We start from the raw sequence: 26,097 nt of genomic DNA on the forward strand, positions 1-26,097 counted from the left end.
CATTCCCATCATCAGGTATTTCATTATCCCCATCATAATGCAAACATGTCAAATTACTTCCTAAAAAGTAAAAAGCAATAACTTCACTTTGATGTGCTTCTCTTTTGCAGCTGTGTGACACATTTTCAGCCTACAGTGCAGGTGTTCAGTCAAAAGCAAAAGTCAAAAAGTACAGTAGGCTCAATGTGTCACACATATGAACTTGATCTTGATTTATTATTGAATGGCTATAGTTTTTCCGAGTTAAAACCTCAAGTACACAGTTCCCTGATAATGAAATAGTACCAGAAAGGGAAGCCAAACACAAGCACCGGGGCATTCAAGCTTTTATCTTCCAGCTACAAAGAGCTCCACCAGACCTAGAGCATCAAACTGTGGTTTGTGTCAAAGGGACTCAGCTGATTGCACAGACACAGAGAAAGCCACAACTGTGTAGGGGGGTAAGAGAATAAAAGCAGGTAGAAATAGAGAGAAATTCAAGAGAAGAAAATGTACTTTTGAGTACTTTTTTGTAAGAGAAAGTGCCTCACACCCACATATCATGAGATCTCTAATAGGCTCTTTCATCTTTCACCCATGACTTTAAATAATAGCTTCCTTTAATGCAGCGCATGTCAATGTAACTTTGGAGAGACTGATGTGAGCTCCACCCCAGCCCACTCTGACTGGTACCTATAAGCATTTCCACAGTGGGCGGGTCCAGTCAGTGCTCGTTGGCTTTAGGACCCAGTGGCTCTTTCAGTGAGGCAGGCAGCGGCTCGGCTCTCAGACTGAAGCAGACAAAGGCGAGGGGAGAGACGGCGTGCCGCTATCCTGCAGCATCGACTCCCACGTCCACGCACACTCCCCCCCACACACACACTCCCTTCTCTTCGCAAGCAGCGACGCAGGTGAGTCTTAGTGGGTGTAATTATCCACATACTTTACTGATTAAAGGAGAAATTAAATTGGCATTCTTCTGATTTGGAGTGGGCAAGTTGCAGATGACATTGCAGGTATTTGTGTGTGGAATAAATAGGTTTTAGGCTTTCAGATTTGAGCAGGTGGATTGGGAGTAGGTGTGCGCACACCCAAACGCCTTTTTTCCTAAAGAAAAAAACTTGCATTTTCTGGCGCTGCTGTCTTCCATGTGGCCACAGTCTTCCATCATAAATGAGAAGAGTGGCATCAGGAAACTTTTTTTTCTTCCTTTTGCGACTGTGATTTAAAACTAGCTGTGCGCTTCGTGGTGTTTCTGGACAGATGACTGTGTGTAGATCAGCTCTGGATAAAGATGACTGGAGAGTCATGATGTGGTTGCTGGTTTGTCAGGAGTGTGTGTAGTCACCGGGGTTGTGTGTGGGTGGCTCAGCCAGGAGCCCAGAAACAGCCCACAATATCAGTGCTATCACACAATGTTTCTGCAGTGCTGCCTAATGCTCAGAAAAGGCTTTTTTTCTTTTGGGGTAGGGGATGCATTAATTTAACCGTGAGGGTGATTTATATGCAGCTATTGACAAAAGTAGGCAGTGTATCAATCAGCCATGTAGATGTCATATAGTTTCACAATGAAGAGCTTTAATAGTGGACCATTAACCATTATTGCTTCCATTGACAAGATGTACTTGGTGGACTCATGCTGGAGAATGAGCCGGCTGCTCAGCAGCAGTGATGGTGATGTCACTCTGAAGGCAAGGCACCCTGTTGGAGACAATGGACTGTCCTAGTTGATGCTCCGCTGGGGAAGGGTCACTGTTAGCTCTGCCCATTAGTGCGGCAGATGGGCTTGAAACCTGGCCTTTGTCAGCTGAGGAGCACCCAGAAGTCCCACCCCTATCAGCGGGCCTGTCATGAAACCTCATGCAGTCAGCAGCACAGCCAGGGGTGAGCAGGGGACTGGAGGGCCCTGCCACATGGATGGGTGGGGACAGAGGTTTCCTTTTTAATCAACGTGGTCCTCTACTGTATAGTTATATGCACCATGTAGGGCATTAAACCTGGAGGACAATAAAGAATTACAAATTGTCTTAGCAAATGAGCCTTGTTAACATTATTTTATGCATTGTTTTACATGAATGGAATGAAATGGTGAAAGATGCAGTAGAGGCTTCCGAGGAGACTTTTCACATGATAAATGTTCGTGGTAGAACAGCATGACACGTTTTAGATCAATATCACATCTTTATATGACTTGTTTTGTCTGATCAATACTCTTTAAACCTCAATATATTTAAGTGTACATTGATCCTCAACAAACCCTAACATTAGAGAAGCTAGGACCAGAGAACGGTTGACATTTTGCTGGGAAAATGTCTAAAAATGATTAATTGATTATAAAAATAGTTGCTGATTAATCTCCTGTCTACTAGTTAATTGATTCATCTGCTAGTCATTCCAGTTCTGTTTAACGGTGTTCTGCTGTCATCCGTCAGACAAAATCTATCAGACATGGAAAGAAGAAGTGAAAAAACTGCGGTTTCAGAATTTTGTAAAACATAATACTGTAAATTCACATTCTAGCGATATAATTTCCCTCAGAGCTGATAAATGATAATAGTGTGCCATATTCCTCTAACTAGAGGCCCCTCTCATTGAGGGTTTGGTTGAAAATTTCTGCAAAATGGTGCAAGATTGAAAAAAGGTCTTTGAATGACAGAAGAAGACAAACAGTGATGTCAAGTCCTAAATGTTATCAATAAGGAAAAAGTGACTTACACATCCTAAAAGACAAACGGTGTGTTGTTAACAAGCCACTTAGACGATATGAGTTCAAGGACCAGTGACCTCAAATTCAATATTGTCAAGTCTATAAGCTCATTATGACTTTGAAGGAAAACAGGTGACATGCATGACATCTTTTATCTTATTTTGGTTTGCAAAGACTGGATCTGCACGGAGTAACACTGGCCACTGGGTCTAACTGGGAAATGAGATTCTTAGGGCAAGTCTACTCTGCTAGCAAACTACTAAACAGATGAGCAAACAATATTCAAAAGATAAGGATTTGATCACTCTTGAGAAGTTTATTATTATTATTTTTTAAACATTTTATTGAAAATTAGATTGTCAATGGAGCTGAGCTTTAAAGTGGTCTCACCTAACTTCCTCTTTTATGTGGTTGGGTGTGAGTGTTTTCTGTTTGATTTTTCAGTGTTCACTTTAAAAGGTAAAGGTCCATTTAATTTGTGTGGTTTTTGAGAACTGAGTTGTGCTCATCAGGTGGGAGGTTAACAGGAAGAGACTAGTCTTTTGAATAGAAAAGCTGCTCCAGCCTTCGGCCAGTCCATCCCATAGTATAAATGGTTTATTGTTTGTTGGCTGAACAGATGCGTCTTTTGCTTAATTTCTAGGAAGCAGGAAGAGCTGGATATCCTGTAACATTCAAATCCCCACTATTTTGGGACAAATAGCAGAGTTAACATTTTCCTTTTTTTTTTTTTAAATGATGAAAGCTTCAAATTCACTCTTCGTGTGGTGAAACTTGACAGAAATGTTAGAACAAATGCACTGACAACACTTATACTCACTAAATACATTTTCATTACACTGCACACAATGGCAGCAAATCAACGGCTGGACGTATTAGCAGCCCCAAAGAAATAGAGAAATGTGCCAAACGCATCGCAAGTCATCTGAGCAGATCAGCCTGTCGGGACGATGCTGTTATGTAATCTGTTGGTTCCTAGAGATTGTGGGAGCTTAATTGATTTCACATCGTCTAAACCAACAATCAGCGAGTTAGTTAATATTGTAGCAAATACTTATTTGAAACTATACCCTTGTACCTTATTTATTTTATCTCCAAATGCTAACAAGCAACAGTCAATAGTCAAAAGCCACGGTTTAAAAACTCTTCATGTAGTCTGTATGACATGTATCTTGGCCAAACGGTTAATCCCACTTCCATCAAAACACTTCATACATGTCTTGAAATGAGCTAATTTGACCAAAACACTGGCAACAATTGTCACTCAGGAAGCGTACATTGTCACTCATAACACAGTGATATAAAAGAAGGAACAACAAAGAGCATTCCATAAATGATGAACTTCTATCTCTTGAAGTTTAAATTATTTCTCACCTAAATCAGTATTTCATTATAGAATAATAATCTTCACTTTAACGACTGTACTGAGGTATTTTTGTTCATATACAGTAATTAATTGTGAAAAAAATGGTTGAAACAAAAAAATTCCTGAAATGCCAGGTCTTCAATAATACTTACAAAAGGGAAACCCTATCAACAACATGTACTTTTATAGTAGAATTACTCATAACAAAATAAAATACTTGGATTAGATTTTTGATATATTGCAATATGGTTACATTTTCCATTTTGTCATATTATTTTTATCAGTTTTGAAAAGAATGTTGACATTTGAACAAGATGTTGCAGATGTGTAGTGTTTTGCAGTTGGATTATAACAGGATTGTAAAATGTGGTAATTTTGTGTGAAATCTATGACAAATTTTTCAGTTAGATCCACATAAACTTCTGTTTCCCAGACTGTGTGCAGAGTCTTGACAATGTGACTTTGATTTTGACTAATGTAGTAAAAAAGAAACGTTGGCCTTGTGCCATTAACTGATGTATCCAGGCAAGTGAGACAACTGCTCACATGTGTATGTAGGCGGAACACAGAAGAAGAGACATATAGTATGTGCTACGTGCCTCACGGAGCAGTTAAGCCAAAGCAGATGTTCTTACTATAAGCAAAAAATATCATCTTAATTCATGAATTTGATCCACAGTAGTGTGTCCAATCATACAAAACGTATGCAGCAAAAGTATGCTGTATTTGCATATTGAGTTACAAAAGTAAATACATATACAAATACAGCATACAATCTTTTAGGTCTTACACTAACTAACAAAAATACAACAACAATAATAACAATACTGTTAAATTACAATTCTGTTCCGTTGTTTTGGTCCATTTTCTGTATTGGTCAAGTAATATCTTTTGATCTATTTTTGAACTGAATGATAGTATGGCTCTGTTTGATGCCATTGTTCAGTTCGTTCCATAAGGTCACCCCACAAACTGAAACACACATGCTTTTAACAGTAGTTCGCATAAGTGGTTGCTTAAACCTACAATGTCTTCTTAGATGATGTCCCTCGTCTCTTTCATTAAACACTGCATGTATGTTACAAGGGAAATTATTTATTAGATCAATGTGGCTAATCTGGCCTAGCGTGTGTTGTTTACTGGTCACTTTTATTCCTCTTTTTTTGTTTTTTAATAACTGGTTGCCTAGGCCATGTTTTTGGAACAAGCCTAGTAAATCACTTTATTGCAGTATTTTACTTAGTGATACATTACTTTACATACATTGTTTTCCTTCTTTTCTCCAGACTCTCCGGAGCTGGTCATCACCACCACACATCTGTCAAAACCATCTCAACTTTCAGTCATCATGGAGCTAGACTTTGGACATTTTGACGAGCGAGACAAGACATCCCGTAACCCGCGGGGCGGGCGCCTGAATGGACTTCCCAGCCCTACCCACAGCGCCCACTGCAGCTTCTACCGCACGCGCACTCTGCAGGCCCTCACCAATGAGAAGAAAGCCAAAAAGGTGCGCTTCTACCGCAACGGGGACCGCTACTTCAAGGGCATTGTGTACGCTGTGGCCAACGACCGATTCCGCACCTTTGACTCGTTGCTGGCTGACCTCACACGCTCGCTGTCTGACCACATCAACTTGCCACAAGGTGTCCGCTTCATCTTCACTATTGATGGCACACGCAAGATAGTCTCGATGGATGAGCTAGAGGAAGGTAAGCACTGCAACCACTTGCCATATCGGAGTTCATGCATCATGAGAGGAGGAATCCTGTGGATTGTCATATTCTTTGTTTCCTAGTAGATCTGCTGAGTGAGGTCAAATTGAAAACATTGTTGACCACCATTTTAAAGATGATCTGCAGTTTCAAGTCAGTTTCAGATTTAGAGGAATAACATTTCCAGTTCGGAGATTAGAAGTCTTATCTTTTTGGTCTAGACTCCTGTAATCTCTTCATATCATGTATCGACTTCTAATCTGAGGGGTTACTTTGGGGCAGTGGAGTGACATGGTCCTCTTCTCTCAACTGTTTGCACATTTTGCTTTTTATTAGGCTATTAAGAGGAAATGTATATGAGAGTTTCTTAAAAACCGAGAAAGCTTGCTTTGTTTGAACTAAACAGCCACTGTTACATGACAACAACACAACTTGATACTCATTCAACATACAACATTGTATTTCATGGGTCTGCAGTCAAAAATGTCTTGAACCTGCTTGTAAAACTGTGAGCAGGTCTTTTATCGTGGCCTTAATTAGACTCACTGGTCTCAGTTTTGGGGCGTTTTAGCTTTAGACTCTCGCAGGGGTTCATACTGAGCTGTAAAGTCAGATCTCTACAGCCCAGCATGGGATTAATGGTTCATTAACAGATCATATTAGCATTTAATTTATAAAATAAACCTCCACACACAAATTGAGAGTGTGTTTTTACTCTCAGCGTCTCCATCAGTATCCATAGTAACAGAGGGTGGAAACCCCAATTGAAACTGCACCTTTTTGTATTTTCGGTTGTTGTGGAGATTTTGATTCAGCACTCAAGGTATTTGACATAACGACATGTTTCATGCGGTTACTGATCAGTTTGTGCTTCAGTCTGATAGATGAGGTAGTGTAAATGAGTTTGTTAGTGTTTGTTAGGCCCCAGACAAGATGATCCATGCCTTGGCTGTGCCTGAGGAAAGTCACATTTTAATAGAAAACATTTGCCTAGATCCAGCAACGTACATTTTCGATCAATAGCCATCAAATAGATGTTTCTCAAGAACATTTCATAAGACCCAATTAAATGACCCACGTTTTAAGTCCTCGACCACTTTGAGATTGATCTAAATAAAAATGTGACGAGGTGGACAGAGTGAACTTGGGCTAAAGCTAGACGATAAACTGCAGCTTAATTTGTTTAGAATGAGATGATCATCTCTGCTGCTTGAGCTGCTTAAGAAAGATAGGAGTGTGCGTGTGCATCTATGTGCTTTTCTGCATGTGTGTGGGGATTGCAGTAAACAGGGAGAAGCACAGTAAGCACTGTGGGTGGTGGGGGGCATTTCATTGTGCTTCCTCTTGTGGGGTATAATTAATTGCTCAATCTCCCCTGCACTGTGTAATCCTGTTCTATGCCTTTTGTCTTTGCCGTAATATCTCCACGTTTGGCCTAATTATTGCCTTCTAGATTCCCCTTTTGTCTAAATTTCTCTTTCTCTCCAACCCTCCTCCTGCTGTATTTTGCTTTTACTTTAACTCTTCTCCCTGTCTGAATGGATAACCTGCCGTAAAGACTGGAAGCTGATAAATGGCGATGAAAATAGGTTATTTAGAGAACTGGATGAAGATGGCCAACTAAGGACACTTGTGATAAGGCTGTAGAATATTTTAACTACCTGATGATAATTTTTATTTTATTTTGAAAAATGGTTAAAAGAATGGTTTGATCCTGTATGACTAAATAATGTCCTACAGGGAGGTCAGGCTTCAACAGAGACATGCAGGTGTGAGATACAGCATAATTTATAGTTACACAGTATCTGTTCCATTATTTCAGCTGTATTATTTAATGAAATGCTCTCATTGCATATGCATTTCATGACATGAAATAATCTTCTCAACACTAACAAGAAATCTGTTTCTGTCCTGTCAAAAAATGATTTGGAAGTTTACTTTAAACAACCAACATTCACATCACAAAAACATGTTTCCAGTGCAGTCTAACCCACCAGATACTGTAGTTTTTTTTATGTTCATCTAGACATCTAATCCCAAGACTCCTGCTGTTCTCTCAACACAATGGGGACGAATGGCATTTAGTTTGTGTGGAGATCCAAGGATCATAAATAACATTTGGATAAACTAGCAACATGTCTCTGCAGAACCAATCTGGTTAATCATAGCCTGTTTGTGAACAGTTTTTTTTTTAAACCTTTAAAAGTAAAAGGATTTTTAGTTGTGACATTAGATCAATGTCAGATGAAATCCAACATGTGAAAGCCCAAAGATTCCCCCACTGGTCTTGTTATCTTATACTTTGTGTTCCAGAAGGTTTGAAGGTTTGAATGTTTCTGAGTGGACACCTCAGGGAGTCTCGGGTGTCAAAGTTAAAGAGCTGAGGGTGTTACAACGCACTAACCTAATTTTTCCTTGCCTTCACAGGGGAAAGCTATGTTTGTGCATCAGAGAACATCTACAAGAAGGTTGACTACACAAAGAACGTCAACCCCAACTGGTCCGTGAATGTAAAGGCCTCGGCGAGCCAGAAGAACATGCAAGCCTTTGTTGCCAGAGCAGCCGGAGGAGAGAGCAAGGACTTTATTCGACCCAAGCTAGTGACGGTGATGCGCAGCGGCGTGAAGCCACGAAAGGCTGTGCGCGTCCTGCTCAATAAGAAAACGGCACACTCCTTTGAACAGGTGCTCACCGACATCACAGAAGCCATTAAACTCGAAAGCGGCGCAGTCAAGAGGATCTACACACTTGACGGAAAGCAGGTATGTCTCACCTTTAGCCAATTCCCAGCTTCCATCATGCTCTCAGGTAAAAAAAACATTTGATCATATCATCAAAACTAACCTTCTAAAAAACAAAATGTACCAAGCCACTAATGCCAATTTTGGCCTGCATTTGTTTAATGGAGGACAGGGCTTTTTTGTTTTAGGAATAACTGGAACAAGGGTGGTACAGTATGTAAACAACGCTACTTTTAATAGGAAAAATGTGTGGTCACAACTGAGGACAGATCATCATTCATAGATCCACACACACAAACACAGCCAGGTATCAGGATCAAAGTTAAGCAGGAAACAAAATGATTTGCTTAAAATAAAAAAACCAAAACAATCGCATTTGCATCTTCAGTGGTTTAATGTAACATCATGTACTTTCAAAATGGACCCAGTATGTAGAGGACAAAATGTGTGGTCCAACCCTCAGTCCATGAGAACAACCTGTCTACTCAATGGCCTTGTCTGCAGTCTTTATTCTGACTTTAGTCTGAGGCAACATACTCTCCTGTCTTGTGGTACAAGTCATTGGTATCCTGTCCACCAGCCTTTTGTTGGGAAGTTAGTTTTCAGTCACTGAAAAGCTCAGTAGTCCTGGGAAGTTCCATCATCCACCCACTATGGTAGTATACAAAAGGCCAAACCCTGTATTGTTGTGTTTGATCATTTTGTCCCCTTTATTACTCTGTTTAAGATGGTGCATGCTGGGATTGGTGAGAACATGCATCTAGAAAACCTTAATAAAATGTGAATGTAGCTACTGTCAACTAGGACACTGAAGCTAGTAAATTAACCTACTGGTAATCTTTGCAATTACTAATCTCAGTACAAAAAAAATGATCAGCTTTTGTCACCAGACATTGCATTAAACTCAGTGGCACATCTAGATTCTCAGCTTGAATTCCAGTGTTGACATGACCAAGATAAAAAATACACAGACATTTCATGTGTTAATAAAATGGAGCCACAGAATAAAGGGCAAAGCGTCTTTACCAACCTTCACTATTCTCTGGTGTTAAGTTAACAGATCCCTTAGCTGTTGTAGCCAAACAGAAATCAGGCCACTGGAATCCCTCTGAGAATCCAGTTTAGTTTCCCCTAGCTGGCTGTGGGCAGTAAAAACTTGCACTGACATCACACCTGTATTTTATATACACACAAGAATGTTAAAGGTTATACAGTGTATCCTGAATTAACAAATTAAGATGGAGGACTTAGTTTATTACCACCAAACATTGCATATCACTGGCAATAAACAATCTAAGGCGCAAAAGATGTACATCAGACTTTCTTTATTTCACAGGAAATATTAAAACTGCATTTGGTTAATGGCTAACTTAGTCTACCGTGGTTATCTAATTTGCTTACCTGCTGCTACCTACCTCAACCAGCAGGATATATTTCTATTTCTAAATAAGTCTCTTTTTGATTCTGGGACTTGTGCTCATATAATGCTTTTTGGCTTTTCCCCTTTCATTTATTGTCTTATATTTCTTTTTGTGCACGTTATAGATTTACAAAGGATAAAAGCCCAAAGTCCACCCTAAAGCCACTTATCATCTCCAACAGAAAACACTGTTCACCAACTGCTCCAAACAGCTCTATTGTTGTCCAGACTTTACTTCCGAGACTAATGTGCGTCACTTTGTAACGCACGTTATAATACTCTACTCTCGCCTAGTAGTCCTGATCTAGGTACTACACATGTGCGACTCCCAACAAAGATAAAATAGAAGTGAGATGCGTCACTCTGTTGCTAAAACAGAGAGCTCAACACACAGGGTGAAAAGAGGAGCTGCAGCAAAGGGCAGTGCAAAAATATGGTGTCATTTTAAAATTAAACTATGTAAACTTATTCTGGTATTATAATTCAACCACTAAATAAAATTATGAACCTGAAAATGAGCATAATATGAGCACTTTAATGTTAGATGCTAGATAGCAACAGGCAAGAAAATGCTTTCACATGTTTTGCTTTAAAGACAATTGAGTGCAGATTGTGAGAGTGCATTCATTAGTTGGCTTGGCAACAGTCACATTTAAGCTGTGCCTCAGTTCCATACTGCTGTCATAATAAAGTGCATTCATTTCTTGTGTAGGCTGGTGCTTCAACTAAAGCCTTACCTTGAAGATTAACATATGACAAACTGTGGAATGGGACACAGCTGAAAATGCAGCATATTTAAAAGCACAAGAATAGTGAAAGCTAATCAAATAAACAATATGAGGCACACGACACGCTTTAACTCTGCCTAAAACGCACTCCCCGGGGAAGACTATAGTTTTCTCAACACACTGGCTAAGCTAAAAGGACATAATGTTTTATTCATAGTTGTGCTTTATTGGATCAACCACCATACAGGGTCACCCACCTGGAAGACTGTGGAAAGGTCTGTGACATGGACCCTAAATAAAATGTGTGTGTGGTCCAACAAAATAGAGTGCAGTGTCAGAATGTAGTCATACAAAAAAATCAAGTTTTTGTGCAGTAGGGGGAGAACCTTTTTGACAATGGGTTTTGAAAAACATTCAACAACCATGATAAAATGTGTCTATAAACACAGATACTGATCCATCTTTTCTCTTGATTATTTCAAAACTCCTGCCGCTCCTGCAACCGACTACACACATCAAATACCTGTGCTTTCCAGACTACTGTGAATCCCAGTTAATTAACAGAGGCGGAGATGCGGAGCAAGTGTGAAAGCATGTGTGGATACGAACATGGACATCTGTTCTCAGTCCTCTCTTTGATATGGTTAAATGTTCGCTAATTTTCCTGTTGGGACCTTTTTTCCTGTATTATTCATTACAGATGGACTGGGATTGTGTCCTGCTGAGCTCCTTTTAGGTGTTGTCCTTCTTAAGTTGTATTTCCTCCTGTATTAATAAGACTGGAACCACATGTGTCTTGGAGGAAGGGGGATGCTGAAATGATAGATGGGGGAATTTGATTGTAATGCTCTCTCCCAGGGGTGCAGTCTGGCTGCCCCGGGTCTCATACTGGTTTTCCTACAGAAAACAATTCTAAGATGTTTGGATATTGTAATTCCCTTATGGATTATGACTTATATTTTGTATAATTCAGTGTTTTTATCTTTGTGGTTGGGCCTGGGTTTGGTTTCTCTTCTTGCCATGCATTTTTCCCCATCCATTTTTAATGATGTTTCCACAAAATTAATTGAATAGCAGCCAAATGGTAGTTGTTTCAATCAGTGCATATTGATTTATTTGTCATCCCTGTAGATATGGATGAATTATTTCAGGATTAGTGTCCATTGGTGTTGGGACTTGCGCCAGTTTCATTGCAATGCACAGAAATGTGAGAAATGCGGCACACGTTATTGCGGTGTCTTTGTGTACAGAGGCAGACTGCAGCTGCTCTGTGCTGGAGGTGATATGGTAGAAGCAATATTGATGCAGTGCCTGCCCCTCCCTGACTCTGCGCCGATCCTCCTCTTCCCATTCCATTGCAATAGCTGCTGGGACCGGTTGCTAGGAGACCACATCCCAGGCACAAAGAGAGCCCAGCTGGTGTGGACTGGTCTCTCAGATACCACATCCTGTAGTGGGTGTGAGAGTTTACTATCAATGCAAGCCTTTGGTTTAAAAAAAAAAAGAAGAAAAATTACGTATTACGTCATTTTTTTTCACCTGTAAACATTCCATCATTCGGTATGAATTGTAAGCACAATGGACTCTAGTGTGTACATATCGAGTTTTAAAAGCTCAGTTTGTGACAGAGATGAGAGGTGATCCAGGTTTTAATATCGTTTTTGAAATCCCTACTTTTCACACTTGATCGTCCTCTTTTGTCTGTTGCTGAGTAGACTCTAAAAAGAGCCTGCCCTTTTCTCTTTGTCAGTGTTGTGAACAAAATCACTCCCATTTTTCCCTCAATTGCTAGCGCTTCAATCAGGAAGGGTGGGGCCAGTGGATTCAGGAGTCATTTTCCATTCCTGGAGCAAATTAGGATCATTTTATTTTTGCTGGTGGGGGAGAAAAATAATACTTCCCCATGCCTAAATGGGAAAAAAGTACATTTGTTGATTTGCCCTAATTGCTGCTAAATGCTACATTGAATCAGAGTTTATTTAATTGCTGACAGCCATTTTGTATTCATTCCATTTTGATAGAGGTGTCTGCATCGGAGAATAGTTCTGATTTGCTGATCTAAGATCCACTGCTTGTTTATCTGAATTGCACTTTGGCATGGGTTTCAACTAATAGATGCCAAATCCAAATGCCATTATTTATGAAATATGTTGAAGGTACATTCTGTTGCAGTGCAAGTCTGCAGCATTGCAGAGGGCTCTTTAGTAGATTTCAGTGCCCATTATTATGACCTGGTTTAGAAATGAGGTTTGCATTTAATTCCTTTTTTTTTTTTTTAATTGATTATTCAACAAAGAGAGGTAAGAAATAGATGCTTCAGGCACAAGGTCACACTGTCATTGTCGGAGAACAAAAGATTCCAATTTGCTTTAAAAGTTAATAATTTGCGGTAAGAAATTATTCACTGAATAGGATATGGATACAGGCATGGGTTTAGGGCTTCTTAACGACTTAAATACATCCAGTAATGGGGAAGAAAAGCCTGCTTTTCCTTGGTTATCAGTGCTCTTGCAGCCTGCCTGCTCTTTGCCATGCTGCAGAAGCAGTTGTCATGGCAATAAGCTCCGCCGTGATGGATTCAGTTTGTGACAATGGCTGTAATACGCTGAGTGGGCTCTTTACATTGGGTCTTACCTGCTTGCCCTCTGTTTCTCAACAAGCAAGACAGCTCATTGCAGCCACATTTCACTGACACACACTCACATACACCGTGTTAAACAGAGGCAGACAATCAGGCCGACAGAGGGGCGTGGTCCCCATGATGAGACATCTCGAGCAGGCATGGTAGCTTGTAGGCTTCCTCTGTGCCTGAATCCCCTCACATGCCCCCCTTTCCTGCTCAAGGACCACATCAACAAGTGAGCATGACCAGGGGGGAAGAGGAGGGAGCACAATTTAATAATGCTAAGGCCACATCAGTCAGCCAAATGGAAAGCCTGCTTCCTCAGGGTTGGGGAGGGGTGGGCTTAGAACAATATCAGGCACCAGCTGCTCCCCATGACTGTGCAGATATTGCTGCCTAACTGGCTCATCTGGGCTCCAGATGCATTTAGAGCACCTTCAGTAGCACACAGACACTGTACCAGTACACCGAGGTCACAGACAGGTCAGAAAGGCATCCGGCAATAATGATCATGTTGTGCGACTGCTGATGCTTAAATATAGTCTTCCTTTGTGATTTGTCCTTGTACTGGATTTGACTTTTGTCTCGTAATTATATCTGAGCTGTTGCTACAAAAGCAGACAACTGGCTATGATTGTCTTTTTAAACTTCACTATATGTGAAACCCTCAACTGAAATAGACAAAATGGAGACGTTTGTATTTTGGAAGAATATTCCACTCAGTGCAGAGCCGCTGATATTGATCATGTTTGTGTGCCTACAGTGAAGAAAATGGTGTGGGAGTTTCCCCGTGGGTTTCCAAAGCAAGGTCTTACTGGCTCTTTTTCAGCCTTTATCTTTCTATGCCTCTGCACCAGCATAAATAGTTATCCACGTTTTCGGATTGTCCATCCCATTCTCTTGAACATGGTACATCGGGTGATATCTCAACTCCTGGAGAAGACTGATCTGCAGGAGCCTTTTGGACAAACTGAAGGATGTGAGCCTCCTCTGTTCATTCCTGAAGAGGGCTTCAGTGTTGTGAGTCCAGTCCAGTTGCACTTGTCCCCCCTCTTCACCTCCCCTCCCTGGATAACAACCAGAACACGGGACCTCCCGTTTCTCTGCTAGTCCATCAACAGCTCGTTGATTTTGCTGATGTTGAGCTTCAGGTGATTGTTGTTGCACCATGTGACTAAGCTCTCTATCATTACTCTGTACTTCTCTGTAAAAAAATAGTCTCTAATTGAAGACAGCATGTTTCTTACTGGAAATTGTTCAATGGAATCATATGATAACTTTAATTTCGCCAAGAAAAAATACTTAATACCTTTTCTTCTTTTTTAAATTCCTTAGGTTTTCCTTACATATAATTTTGTCTGGACAGACATGGATGTAAACTTGACTGGTTGGCGGAGTAATACAACCTCGAGGTGGTAATTCTATTTTACACATCACTTTTCCCTCACATAGCTCGGTAATGCTGACACTACCCAATATAATTTGCTGATGTGAGATTAGTTTTTTGTTAATTGTTCTGCCCTCAACCAGACCTGGAAAATCATTCTATCATTATTGCTCTGACTGAGCTGCTGAAAGGATGAACCAAAGTCAAGACAAGCAGCTGCTTGCAGGATGCATGCGCTTTCTTTAAAAATGTTTCCTGCTGCTTTACACAGAAGCTGTAGCAAAGAGCTGCAAACATTATTGACCCAAGATCTTTGTTTGGCAGATCAAATTGTCAATTAGCTTAGCATTGATTTTTTTAAACAGTTTGAGTTAAACCTGCCGCTTTTGGCGTCACAAAATAATATATATTTGTACTCTTTTGAGGCACTGCTCAGTCCAGATTAGAATGAAACATATTATTTTTCACACTGTGGTTGTAGAACTACACAAGTTGCCATGTTCACAGTGAAACAGGACCTCTCTGCAAGCAGAGGAGGAGGATATGTCATTTGCTTTGCTCTCTCATTTACGACCTGCATTCATGTTTTTTGATAATGGATCAAATCTGTATCATACAGTGCATTCATTAAAATAAATTTCATAAAGGCCATGATTTACAGTATGGTGAATTTCCCTGCAGCGTGTTACCTTGTGGTTTAATAAATGAATCCTATAAAAGGTAAAACATCTCAAATCTGAGGTAATTCCCGAACCCTGTCATTTTTGTAGGACAAATATTGAAATAAAAAAGACATGATTTATTCTTATACTTGTGGCCTACTCTCCTGCTTAATTTCTATATTTTACCATTTGACTGCCATGACCTAATGACACGACTGCGGCCTGTGGATGAACGGCCAGAGTCGGGCCAAAGAAACTCTGAATAATTCAGTTATTTTAGATGGTGGGTCCCTGAATAGCTGCTGGTGGTGTTGGTTGTTTTTGGGGGGTCATGTGGTCCTGACAGCTGCTGAGGCAGAGATTAGGGACAGGCTTGGTGGGACAGAGGGTGGGGGGCACCTGGAGTCTGGAAGGAGCCAGTTTTTCAGAAAAGCACACCCGCCTTCTTCCAATTAACAGACAAATGTACTGTAGTATTACATATATACTGTACACAGTATTTATGTATGCTCTAATGTACGCATTGCATGTGCAATATGTAAAAAGTGAAAGGGCTTTACGCTAAATGGCATCATGTCTTCTAATATTGTCCTCCTAGATTCTGTTGCCAGGTGGGTCTGATGACACAGCTGACTGACCTTTTCAAATTGAGAGCGGATGCTTCTTAACCTATATTCAAATGTTCCCGAGCTGGCCTACCCTTTCCTCACTGCTGCCAAGTTTCAAAGGCTGACATTTTACATTTGATCTGATCGCATGCAAAGCAGAGCAGTTCTGAACAACATTTCTATCAACCGTAGACAGATTTCAGGCCAGAATACACTGTGACAATTACCCAATGATAGACACCCCATGTGAGAAGAGAACCAAAGTTATGTTAATATTAGTAATGTGCACATGCAGGCCAGGTTTTGGTGCACGTTTCTAAGGGACATTGGATACACACTGTACATGAATTATTTGTGAGTTTAATGATGCAAAGAGCAACTGGTCAAGATCTACACTGTAACTGCACGGATAATGTGGATGTTAAGTCATCACTGTGGGGGACAGGATTAGTAGGATTGCTTAGAAGGATTCAATGTTTTTGCTAAGGACTCTTAAAGAGGATGAATGTTTCTTTTGTAAAACCAACCTCTTTTGAGGTATTTATATTGAACCTACATTGAACCTCTTCGTTAAGTGGACTAAGATTGACTGTGAATTAATAAACACTAGTAATACATACTAGTGCTGCCTGTCAGAAACCAACTGAGAGGACACAATCTTAAATTCAAATGGAGGTTCTGTTAAAGCAGATTAAGGTATATGTCTGTTGGATAAACACTTTATCCCTTTAATCAGCTCTGTTTTTAAAGCTATTAAAACATTGAATATCCATTACCCTCCCACCCCATTCCATCTCCTCTCCTCCACCCGCTTGCCTTGTGGGGGGAAAAGAGTGCTTCCTTAATGCTTCCATCTTATGATTAACTGTCAGGTGCCCTCGTTGCCACACAACAGTTTAACCTAATGAAAGCAACATGTATCTAATCTCTTGATAATGAAGGAAAGTCACATTTTCAGCCTTTTAAAGTGGGCTGAAAAAACAATTAGATTTTGATCCCTGGAGTCAAAGCGCCATCTCTTCCTCAGCCGGGATCTTTTAGGCCTGGATCCAGGGAATCTTGTGGGACCCAGACAGGGGTACAGCTGTTGGATGCCTCGCCTGCGAGTCACCACCACAAACTTTTAGCTTGTTGAGCAGGACAGAGAATCAACATGGCAGCTGCTGGGGTGGGGTACTCCCAATTTATCTGCAGCTCATAGTTTGGATGTGTATCACAAAGGAAACCATGATGCATCTTGACTATCCTGGCAAACGTCCCAACCCGGGGTAACCTTTCAGGCCATGAACCTCCTCAAAGTGACCAGCAAGAGAGGCTTGAGTCAGCCAGAGTCTTGTCTTTTTAGAAAATTAGCCTCAAAATGTGAATAAAGACGGTGAGTAAGCTGTAGTTTAATCACTGTCTTGATCCAATAATTCAAGTGAAATAACAAATTTCATCTGGTGTTGAATGGCAGATTGGAAACAAGGCTGAGATGCTTTGTATCAAATCTCATCTGCACCAGGAAAATAAACAAAAACAACCAAAAAGAAACACAGCTTTAACTTGAATGGCTTTAATAGGCGTGGATGAGCTGGTAACGGCGCCCGTATAATGGAGAGCAGAGGAGAAGGTGTGGCCCAAAGACATCTGTCCACTCGGGCCATATTGTGTCAACAGCTGCTATAGAGTGAAAAAGACCCTGGGGAAGGAAGTTGAATCAGTTACACATTACAGCAAAAGTGTAACATTATACTCTCTGTTTGTTTTTTTTGCCTTTTTGAGTGTTTTGTTAAATGCATCTGCTGTACCTAAAGGCACGTTAACATGACAAGTAAAACACAAAAGGTGCCTGACTACTACTTAAAGCTGACTAAATCCTTTGGCTGGCAGACAAGGACAACTTTATTCTGGGAATGTATCCAGAATAAAGTGTGTTTACAGAGTTCATCAACATTTTTTGTTTCTGTCATTAAATGCTGCTTCCTCTGCACAGCAATTAGCAATGCTTCCTTATGATGGAAATGCCTGTATGGATTACATTTAAATCAGACTAATTACAATTTAAATTAGGCCTGAATTAACATTTGGAATGCATTTTTACTATTTATGAATATTAACAACATAATAAGATGATTATGAATGGATTAACCTCTCCTGGCAATTGCATATTCTAAGGTTCTGTAACTCTCTTGGAAAGTGCAACAAAGGTATTGATTAGTGATTTAAAACTGGTATATTTTAAGCCATGCTTGCTGATGGCTATAGGGATGACACTGTTGATCAGTCGGGTTGGTCCACCCCCCCAGGCTAAAATATCTCAGCTATTAGATGCATCTGGCACATGCACTCATGTTCCCCTCAATATAAATTGTAAGAACTGTGGTGATGCAATAACTCTTATCTAGGTGACATCATCATTTAATTACCTTCAAAGCGAATGACGTTACCATCAGACTGTGTTTTAGCTAATTAGCAAACATAAGCATGCTAATATGCAAAACTAAGGTGGGGAAAGTGGTAAACTTGAAACTTGCTTAGCATCAATATATTAGCATTCACAACATCATGGTGAGCATGTTAGCATTTAGCTCAAAGCACTGGTGTGCTCTAAGCACTGCATCAAAGAGCAGCTAGGGTTGCTTTAAACTCTTATCTTTGATACAAATTGATGCCATGTTATTAAGGGTCTCAAGTTTTCTTTGTTTTGGCCTCACAGGTTACCTGCCTTCAAGATTTCTTTGGGGATGACGACGTCTTCATTGCATGTGGACCTGAGAAGTTCCGCTACGCCCAGGACGACTTCTCTCTGGATGAGAACGGTGAGCGTGACAGCATGAGTCTGTATTTTACATCATAGACGTGGTCAGACAGCTTTGTGCAATAATATTGTAAAACTATGGTAAACATACAGTTATGAGCTTAAGAATATTCATGCAGAAATATCGACCAAAAGACAGTAAACAGTTTAGTTAAATATAATGAAATGACACCTGGAGTTGTATACACACATTAAAACAACACAGTACTTTTAGAATAGCGGAAACATAAATAAACTTCCATAAAATCCATAACATTCAATTTAAATATTTTTTATATGCTGCCCCTAGTCTCCAACGTTTCACTTGAAAACCTAAAATGTATGATATATTGTGTTTATATAAAATGACAATGTCCAGATAGATTGAGAGCTTAGTAGTTCCTGGGGTGTCATTTAATATATCAGTCCCATCCGGGACTCTTCAGACTTATCATAATGGATATTTTTGGTAAAAGAAATTTTATTCACATACAAAGCTGTGTGCTTGTTTATAGTGAGGAGGAAAATGATGCATGTGAGAAGGAGGCCAAGAAAGATAGAAGTCTGATATCCGCAACGGGCAGCAGAGATAGGAATAAAGGTAGAGAAGAAGAAGAAGAAGAAGAAGGGCCATTAATCTGTCCAGTGAAAGGTTTAGGCCAGCTGATCTGTTGGTGCTGATACTGCTTAGAAGTCGAGGAGAGATTTGTAAAACCAATCCTCTCACAGAGCCTCTCTGCTCCCCACAGACCTGAAAACCCTATTTTTAACAACCCACTTCCACCTAATGTCCCCTCCTCGAATCGTTCAGTATCTACTAAATGTCTTTTAATCTTGCACAGCGCTGAAGCAGGGCAGATTTGGCATCATGCTCCCTTCATCGTCTCTTCCCCTCAGTTTCTTTTTAAATCGTTGTAGGGTGGAGATGTACATTTATAATGATCTGGGTCATTTGCTTTCAGCAATGGTACCAAAGCTAAATTGTTTCATTCAGTCTATAATAACCTTGGGGCAATGCTACAACGAATTGACTGGAGCATCCAGGCATTACTGAGAATACCTCAGTGGAGTAGTAGAGGAGAGAGCCCTGCATTACATTATGACAACACACCGATCACTGATAATTTATGTTCAAATCCGGAAATTTTGTAAGGCAATTCTCCCTAAAAAGATAATAAGTTACCTTTTGATGTTTTTTCAACGAGTGAAGATTCTATGTGTGCAAAAACCTGAGACATGCAATAAAATGGTCCCTCTATACTTCTGTTTGGGCTAGAGGTGAACTTTAAATGTATTTCTCTTCTGCTCACACAGCTTTTTAAGGTTTGGCAGAATTACCAAAAATAGATTGAAATCCCTTGTGGTTATTTGTCACACTTCTTATGTTAAATACTAGACTATGAAGGACATGTAGACATGGAGGAGCATGTGTACCTGCAGCTCTGTTTGTGCAGCGACAACTTCAGTGGAGAGGGAATCTTCGCAGACAGACTCGGGGCTATTTCAAGACCCCTGAGTAGACTCGACAAGCTGCCAGTCTGAAGCATTGTCAACGGCGTGGTGGCACACCTTGCAAACAATAGCACATGAATGTACGTTTGTATCCAGTAGTGTGTGAAGGTTAGGAGAGAGAAGACAGACGTGGCGCGATCCCAGGAGACGGAGGGAGGACAGATAGTATAATTAGCATCAAAAGTGGAAGAGAGGAGAGGAGAGGGGCGAGGGGGGAGGGGGGAGGGGGGGGTTAGGAAAGTGCGAGCCTGACAGTACAAATAGAGGGGAAGATGCAGAGGGAGGAGTAGCAATGTCTGGAGTCTGTGTACCCTGATTATTTGAGTGACCCAGAATACACTGCATACGTTTTTACATGATTTATAGAAATGTTTACTGCGATACATGCTCATAAATTCACAAGCAACGGAAATCACTCTTTAATAATAGCTTTTAAACCCAGAATTATAAAGAAGGCAAGCAAACTATTTACAGTTCATTGTTGTTTTAAACACAAGCAGTCAGATTTTACCGAAATAAAGAAAAAGGTTAGATCTGATCAAAGAATAAGGAAACATGCCACCAGTGCAGTGTTTCAGCCAGTTTTCATAGCTCGGTGCCATGGACACATTTTGGTCACTTTTGAGGTTTGATTTACAATAATTAAAGTGTAGAGCCCTACCAACCTTCTTCTACTTGTCTTGCTTCAGCATGTTTAACACTGATGGATACCAAAATGTGGCCCTCATTGCCCGGCATAAGAGCCTGTGTGCTTTCTGTGTTATATATTTCTTAGATGAGACGTGGTGACATTCTGCAGAAAACAGTTTCTTCACACTGGTTGTATTATGTTTATGTATTATGTGTTATGTTTTTGTCTCCTGAACATGCTTTTGCTGTTGGCCCACATAAAACGGGATGTGTTTCCATGCATTGTATACTGCTACAACCCAAAATACAAGGGGAAAAGGGAATCAACACACTGCCATTGTAATGAGCCAGTTAAAGCCATTATCATTTAGACAATTAACAAAAAATAATTTGGTTCAGGATCACAGCAGCCGGCTTATCAAAACTACATCCAGCCAGTGCATCAGTTGCTTCATTGTCTTTGTGCATTTTATACATCAAGATGGCACAAGAGTTGAAATCATTATTTAAAAAGTCCATAATCAAAATAACAAAGATAGAGATAGAACTTTGCCTAGATTTAGTCTATTATTTTTACACTGATTTCAGACAATCTGTTAAAATTCATATTTTCTTAACCAATATGAACACATGCACCTTATTCTTTCACTTTAGGGTAAATTATGTTTTCTAACTCTCTTTGTGCTTCTTTCCACAGAATGCCGGGTGATGAAGGGAGCCAAAGCTCAACGTGGTTCAGTTAAGAGTCCCGGTCCGATCAGGCGCATCAAGTCTCCTGCTGAATCGAGTGAGCCCATTATTATCGCACCCACACTGTAGAGCTTCCTGTTTTAAAGTTCACCAGAAACTGACCTCCCCTTGTTCTATATTTCAAAACAAAGAGCTGGTGGAAAATTAGGCCATTTCGGTTTATGTAAAGAGAACTCACAAAAGAAAATAACAGAATAGCAGAATAATAGAGACCAGCTCCTTCACCTTTGACCTTACTCTGTAGGGAATAGTTAACATATTGGTGATTTCTGCGTAAGGGTCAATATTTTATGTTGGAAGATTTCTAAAAGTACCAATAAAGCTTGCTTCAAATTAGCAAATTTTAAAGATGCTAATGGGAGAAAACCATAGATTTTTACACTATAATCTGAATAAGGTTGTCTGGAATTGGAAAAAAAAGCCAGAGAAGGAGTTAAAATCCTGGATCCTTACTGTGTTGTCTGGTTGTGCTTTGACATCTGTATTCAGACTGTTTTCACTGGGGGGGGGGGGTCCAAACAATATCCGATTCTTAATCTCACAACAACACCTCATAAAACCTCTCTAATACTTGAGAATGGGGACAGTTAAGAATTTAGCCTTTGTTTGTTAAAAGTAATCTGATGAGATTTAGGCATAATGTTGCTGGTGCACATTCTCAAAAAAAATAACCATGAATAAAACATGAAAAGTAAACAAAGACAGCGTAAACAGCTTTCAGCTAGATATTTGACAATCGGCCGTTTTTAACATTTAAAAATATCCGCGAGGCATTTGAACATAATAGAAACACTGGTCCCTGCTTGTGCTTGAATCTTTAATGTGAACAACAGCTTTTAACACCCAAAACATTGCTATGCCTCTTTGTTACAATGCTGTCTGAGTTCTTATAGCTGCACCATTAGCTGGCTGAACACTGCCATGGAATCTGATCGGTTTCAGGCATGAGCAAAAAAAAGAAAAGCTATTTTCTTTGACAGCTTTCATGTAAACACTCAAAATAATATGGCATACATTTTCTCCCTCTTGCTTCACATAACCGGGTCAAATTATACATGTGTTGAATCCTATATTTTGTAAAACTATTAATATCCACTACTGGTTATTGGTATGTACCATGATAGCACACCCCAAAACAAGAGGTTTTGGTAAATGTTCTTAAAGCCTGTTTAAGTATGAGCAGTACAGCATGACCGTGTCTCCAACATTTGAAAGTGAGTCAGAGCAGGTGAGTTATTTAAATCCCAAGCAGGTAGTCCAGTTTTTTTTTGTTAACGCTACTTTACAAGATAGGCGGGGGGTTGGCGCCTCCAGCACTGTGGGGTCCCTCAGTCCTTCAGCACTCTTGAATATTTTATTGATCACTGTTGGGGTTGGCGGCCTTTGAAACAGCAGATGGTTGTCCAGCATGCTGGGGAGGCAGTCAACTTTGAGCATTACCCACCTTTTTTACACCTTAGAGGTCAACCGGGTGACAATAGGGTCAGAGCAGAGAACACGGTTGTGATTTGCATAAATTAACTGAGATTACAGGACTACTTGTAAATAAAGCTTATAAAAGTATAAATCATTCATAAAGCATGTATGAAGGGGAGGGGAAAGAGTCCTTAAAAGGAAATATGTTACACTTCCTATGTTCTGCGCCTTTTGAGTCTGTGTGAGGTTGAAATACATCTTTTGGGATCTCAATCCTTTCCGATGACTTAACATATAAATTAAAAACTGCAAAAATAAAACAACAATGCAAAGCAAAATCTATTCATCCATTCAATGCCTGTTTCAGTTTTAAACTTTCCTGGTGTGAATTTTAAGCATCACATACACAGAACCTGTGCAATATGACAACAAAGGGGAAATCTATTTTTAGGTATTATTGGGATTACTATTGAAATACTGATATATCTAGACGGATAAAAACAAAACAAAAAAAACACAAATAACCATAAGCTGTTTGTTGCTATCTGTCTCTGAATTCTTCCCAGAACTGCTTCTGATTGGTTAACAGCTAGTATGGAAGCCTCTTGTATGCCACCAGCTCAACAATAGTTGTGCCTGTGCCTTGAAGCACGTTTTTGCGTTCCCTAGCATATCAGTCTAAAATACTGTATAATACAGTCTAATTTACAGAGCTGTTAGTCTGCTTACCAGCACTTCCTTTTTAGCCTGTAACATAACAAAAACTACTTGTTGTGGGGTGCACTGGGATCAAGGAGTTGAATGCATTGAAAATGTGTTTGGCGTGGCCCTGGGATGGCAGCTCACAACGAAACACAGGGACTTTTATTTTAACAACGCCACATTAGAATAAGTTTTCTACAGAAGACGAATGACCTGGACAATGTGGGCAACCCTTACTGTATAGAAAACGTTACTCTGCTACAGCTGAATGTTAAGTCTCTAAATAAAACAGCTGCACTCTCTGTTCAGTAAGTGTGTGTGTGTGTGTGTGGGAGAGCTGCTCATGTTTAGATGTACAGATTTTAAGATTCCACGATAATAGGACTTTAAAGTGTTTAAACAGCTTGTAAAGTCTACATTTGTAAATGAGGCTGAATGGTTAAATGAAGCCAGTGGCATTAACAATGAAACGTTGTGTTTTCAACACTCATTGGCTCAAATTTACACTGGCCATCTGGCTCATAGTCTTCAGAATTCTTTTCATCTCTTTATAGACAAAGAAAAAACTCTTTTTAAAGCACTTAACACACACAGCTACATCACATCGCTTAGCTCTCAGATATAAACACAATGTTCCACACAGAGGGAATCCTAGCAACGTGGCAGACGCAGAGTGAGTGAATAAAATGTCTAAATCTAACAAACGGAGAGCTTGTCAGCCACCTAGACCTGGACTGACAGCGTCCCCCTACGCTGAAGCCAAATGAGGCCACAGTTCAGGAATAACTTTTTTTTCCAGAGCCAAGGAAAGAGGTTTAGTCCTCTCCTGCACACTTTCCAATCTACACTATCGTTTACCTCTTTTTCTCCTGTTTCCCTCCCTCATCCGTCCTTTTTCCCTCTCTTCTGTGGGCTCTCTCAGCCAACGGGACGGGCTCCAGCAGCCAGCTCTCCACCCCAATTTCCAAGCATTCCCCCACCTCCACCCCCAACAGTCCTGGCCTCAACAACAAGCAGAAGGTACTCGGACCTCTCTCCCTCTCCTCTCATCTTTTTTGCCCTTTTGTCTCCAAATCCATCATTTATTTTTGTCTTAACACTGAATTTACACACATGATCTTGCTCCTCCTGTGTTTGCAGGATCTCTACTTGCCCTTATCTCTGGATGATGATGACTCTCTCGGTGAATCGATGTAGACGCACCTCCTGCAGCCTTCTTTTTGGCCTGAAACACAGAAGTTTTTATACCTCTGCTGCATTCCACCTTCACTCACAGTGCCACCTGTTGTCTATGAGAAGCTTTCTTTTTCTCTTTTTAACGCCTTAGCCTTCAGGGCTATGACACCATTTGCTGCTTGAGAATAACACAAACCATCTTGTTTTGTTTTTAAATCTGTTTCGGCCACGTTATAACAATCAGTTCACTGGTGTTCAGATGTATGTTTCAATGTGGAGATAACCACTATTTCTGGAAAAGGGCACACAGTTCACTGACCAGCAGATTTCACGGTGTAAAATGTCACTTTGGTCTCGAACCTTTTTTGTTAAAGGATGCACTCTGACTTTTAATATTTCGGTCACAGAATTCCAAGCAGCAAATGGAATTTTTTAGGGGTGTTAGTCAGAACTAACTTTTTTTATCACTTGTATTCGTGACGTTCCATGTCCTCCTGTCCTACGGTTAAAGGTGTGAAAGGTAATGGTCCCTTGTTAGAGGAAATCTGCTACTCCAGACAGTCTTTTTAACCCGTTGTAAATACTGTGTATAGCTATCCATCATAACATCTCTGCCCAGTGTTCATTGCTGTGCTTCTATAACTTCACTACATATGTCCGTCTAACATTTGATCAACATGATGCAGGGTATGGTCAAAGTAAAAGAAGAGCCAACAAAAGGAAGTCCAACCGCATAGGGTGAGGATGTGTGGGATGCAGCTCCCAACTGAAGACGATTATCAGAAGCCAACGCCTCCTCAATGACAATTCAGATTCCCAAATGAACAAGGGTTTATAAAACCATAAGATGACACTTTTTACTAAACCACCATAACAACGGAGGCCTCAAAATCCTTATGTTGGCAGTAATTGGCATTAATCTTGTCTAATCAAGGATAAGGAAATAACTAAGAAAAAGCATCCCACATAGGCCTTAGAAGTCTTTGTGTTGGTGTATCCTTTATTAAGACCCTCTACGTAGACAGTAGGCAATATATACCCTCTATGTTTTACATTTTCACACACTGCAGTGCATGTTATTGCTGAATGATTATGAGACAGGGCATCAAAAAAACTGATTTGAAGGACCTAATGGTACATAAAAACAACCAAAGGAAAAAAATCTTTTAGGTCCTTTTTTGTAGAGGAAAAAAAAA

The 26,097-nt window shown here is 40.2% G+C and overlaps 1 protein-coding gene across 1 annotated transcript; it reads left to right on the forward strand.

The window, feature by feature from the left end:
- Window positions 1-693: 693 nt before the first annotated feature.
- On the forward strand, window positions 694-26,097 carry LOC117955093 (neuronal migration protein doublecortin-like). The gene is made up of 7 exons (XM_034889244.1): window positions 694-890; window positions 5,339-5,764; window positions 8,195-8,529; window positions 18,635-18,737; window positions 21,555-21,644; window positions 24,648-24,745; window positions 24,866-26,097. Exons 2-7 carry the CDS (start codon window positions 5,401-5,403, stop codon window positions 24,920-24,922), a joined length of 1,047 nt encoding a protein of 348 aa, XP_034745135.1. The 5' UTR covers window positions 694-890; window positions 5,339-5,400; the 3' UTR covers window positions 24,923-26,097.

This window comes from Etheostoma cragini, chromosome 13, assembly GCF_013103735.1.
Source record: "Etheostoma cragini isolate CJK2018 chromosome 13, CSU_Ecrag_1.0, whole genome shotgun sequence".
Lineage (NCBI taxonomy): Eukaryota > Metazoa > Chordata > Actinopteri > Perciformes > Percidae > Etheostoma > Etheostoma cragini.

Excerpts from the sequence above, each read along its gene's own strand:
- LOC117955093 (XM_034889244.1), top strand. The coding sequence starts at position 5,401 with ATGGAGCTAGACTTTGGACATTTTGACGAGCGAGACAAGACATCCCGT. Across the intron at positions 8,530-18,634 it reads ACACACTTGACGGAAAGCAG|GTTACCTGCCTTCAAGATTT; the intron begins GTATGTCTCACC and ends TTGGCCTCACAG. Across the intron at positions 18,738-21,554 it reads CTTCTCTCTGGATGAGAACG|AATGCCGGGTGATGAAGGGA; the intron begins GTGAGCGTGACA and ends TTCTTTCCACAG.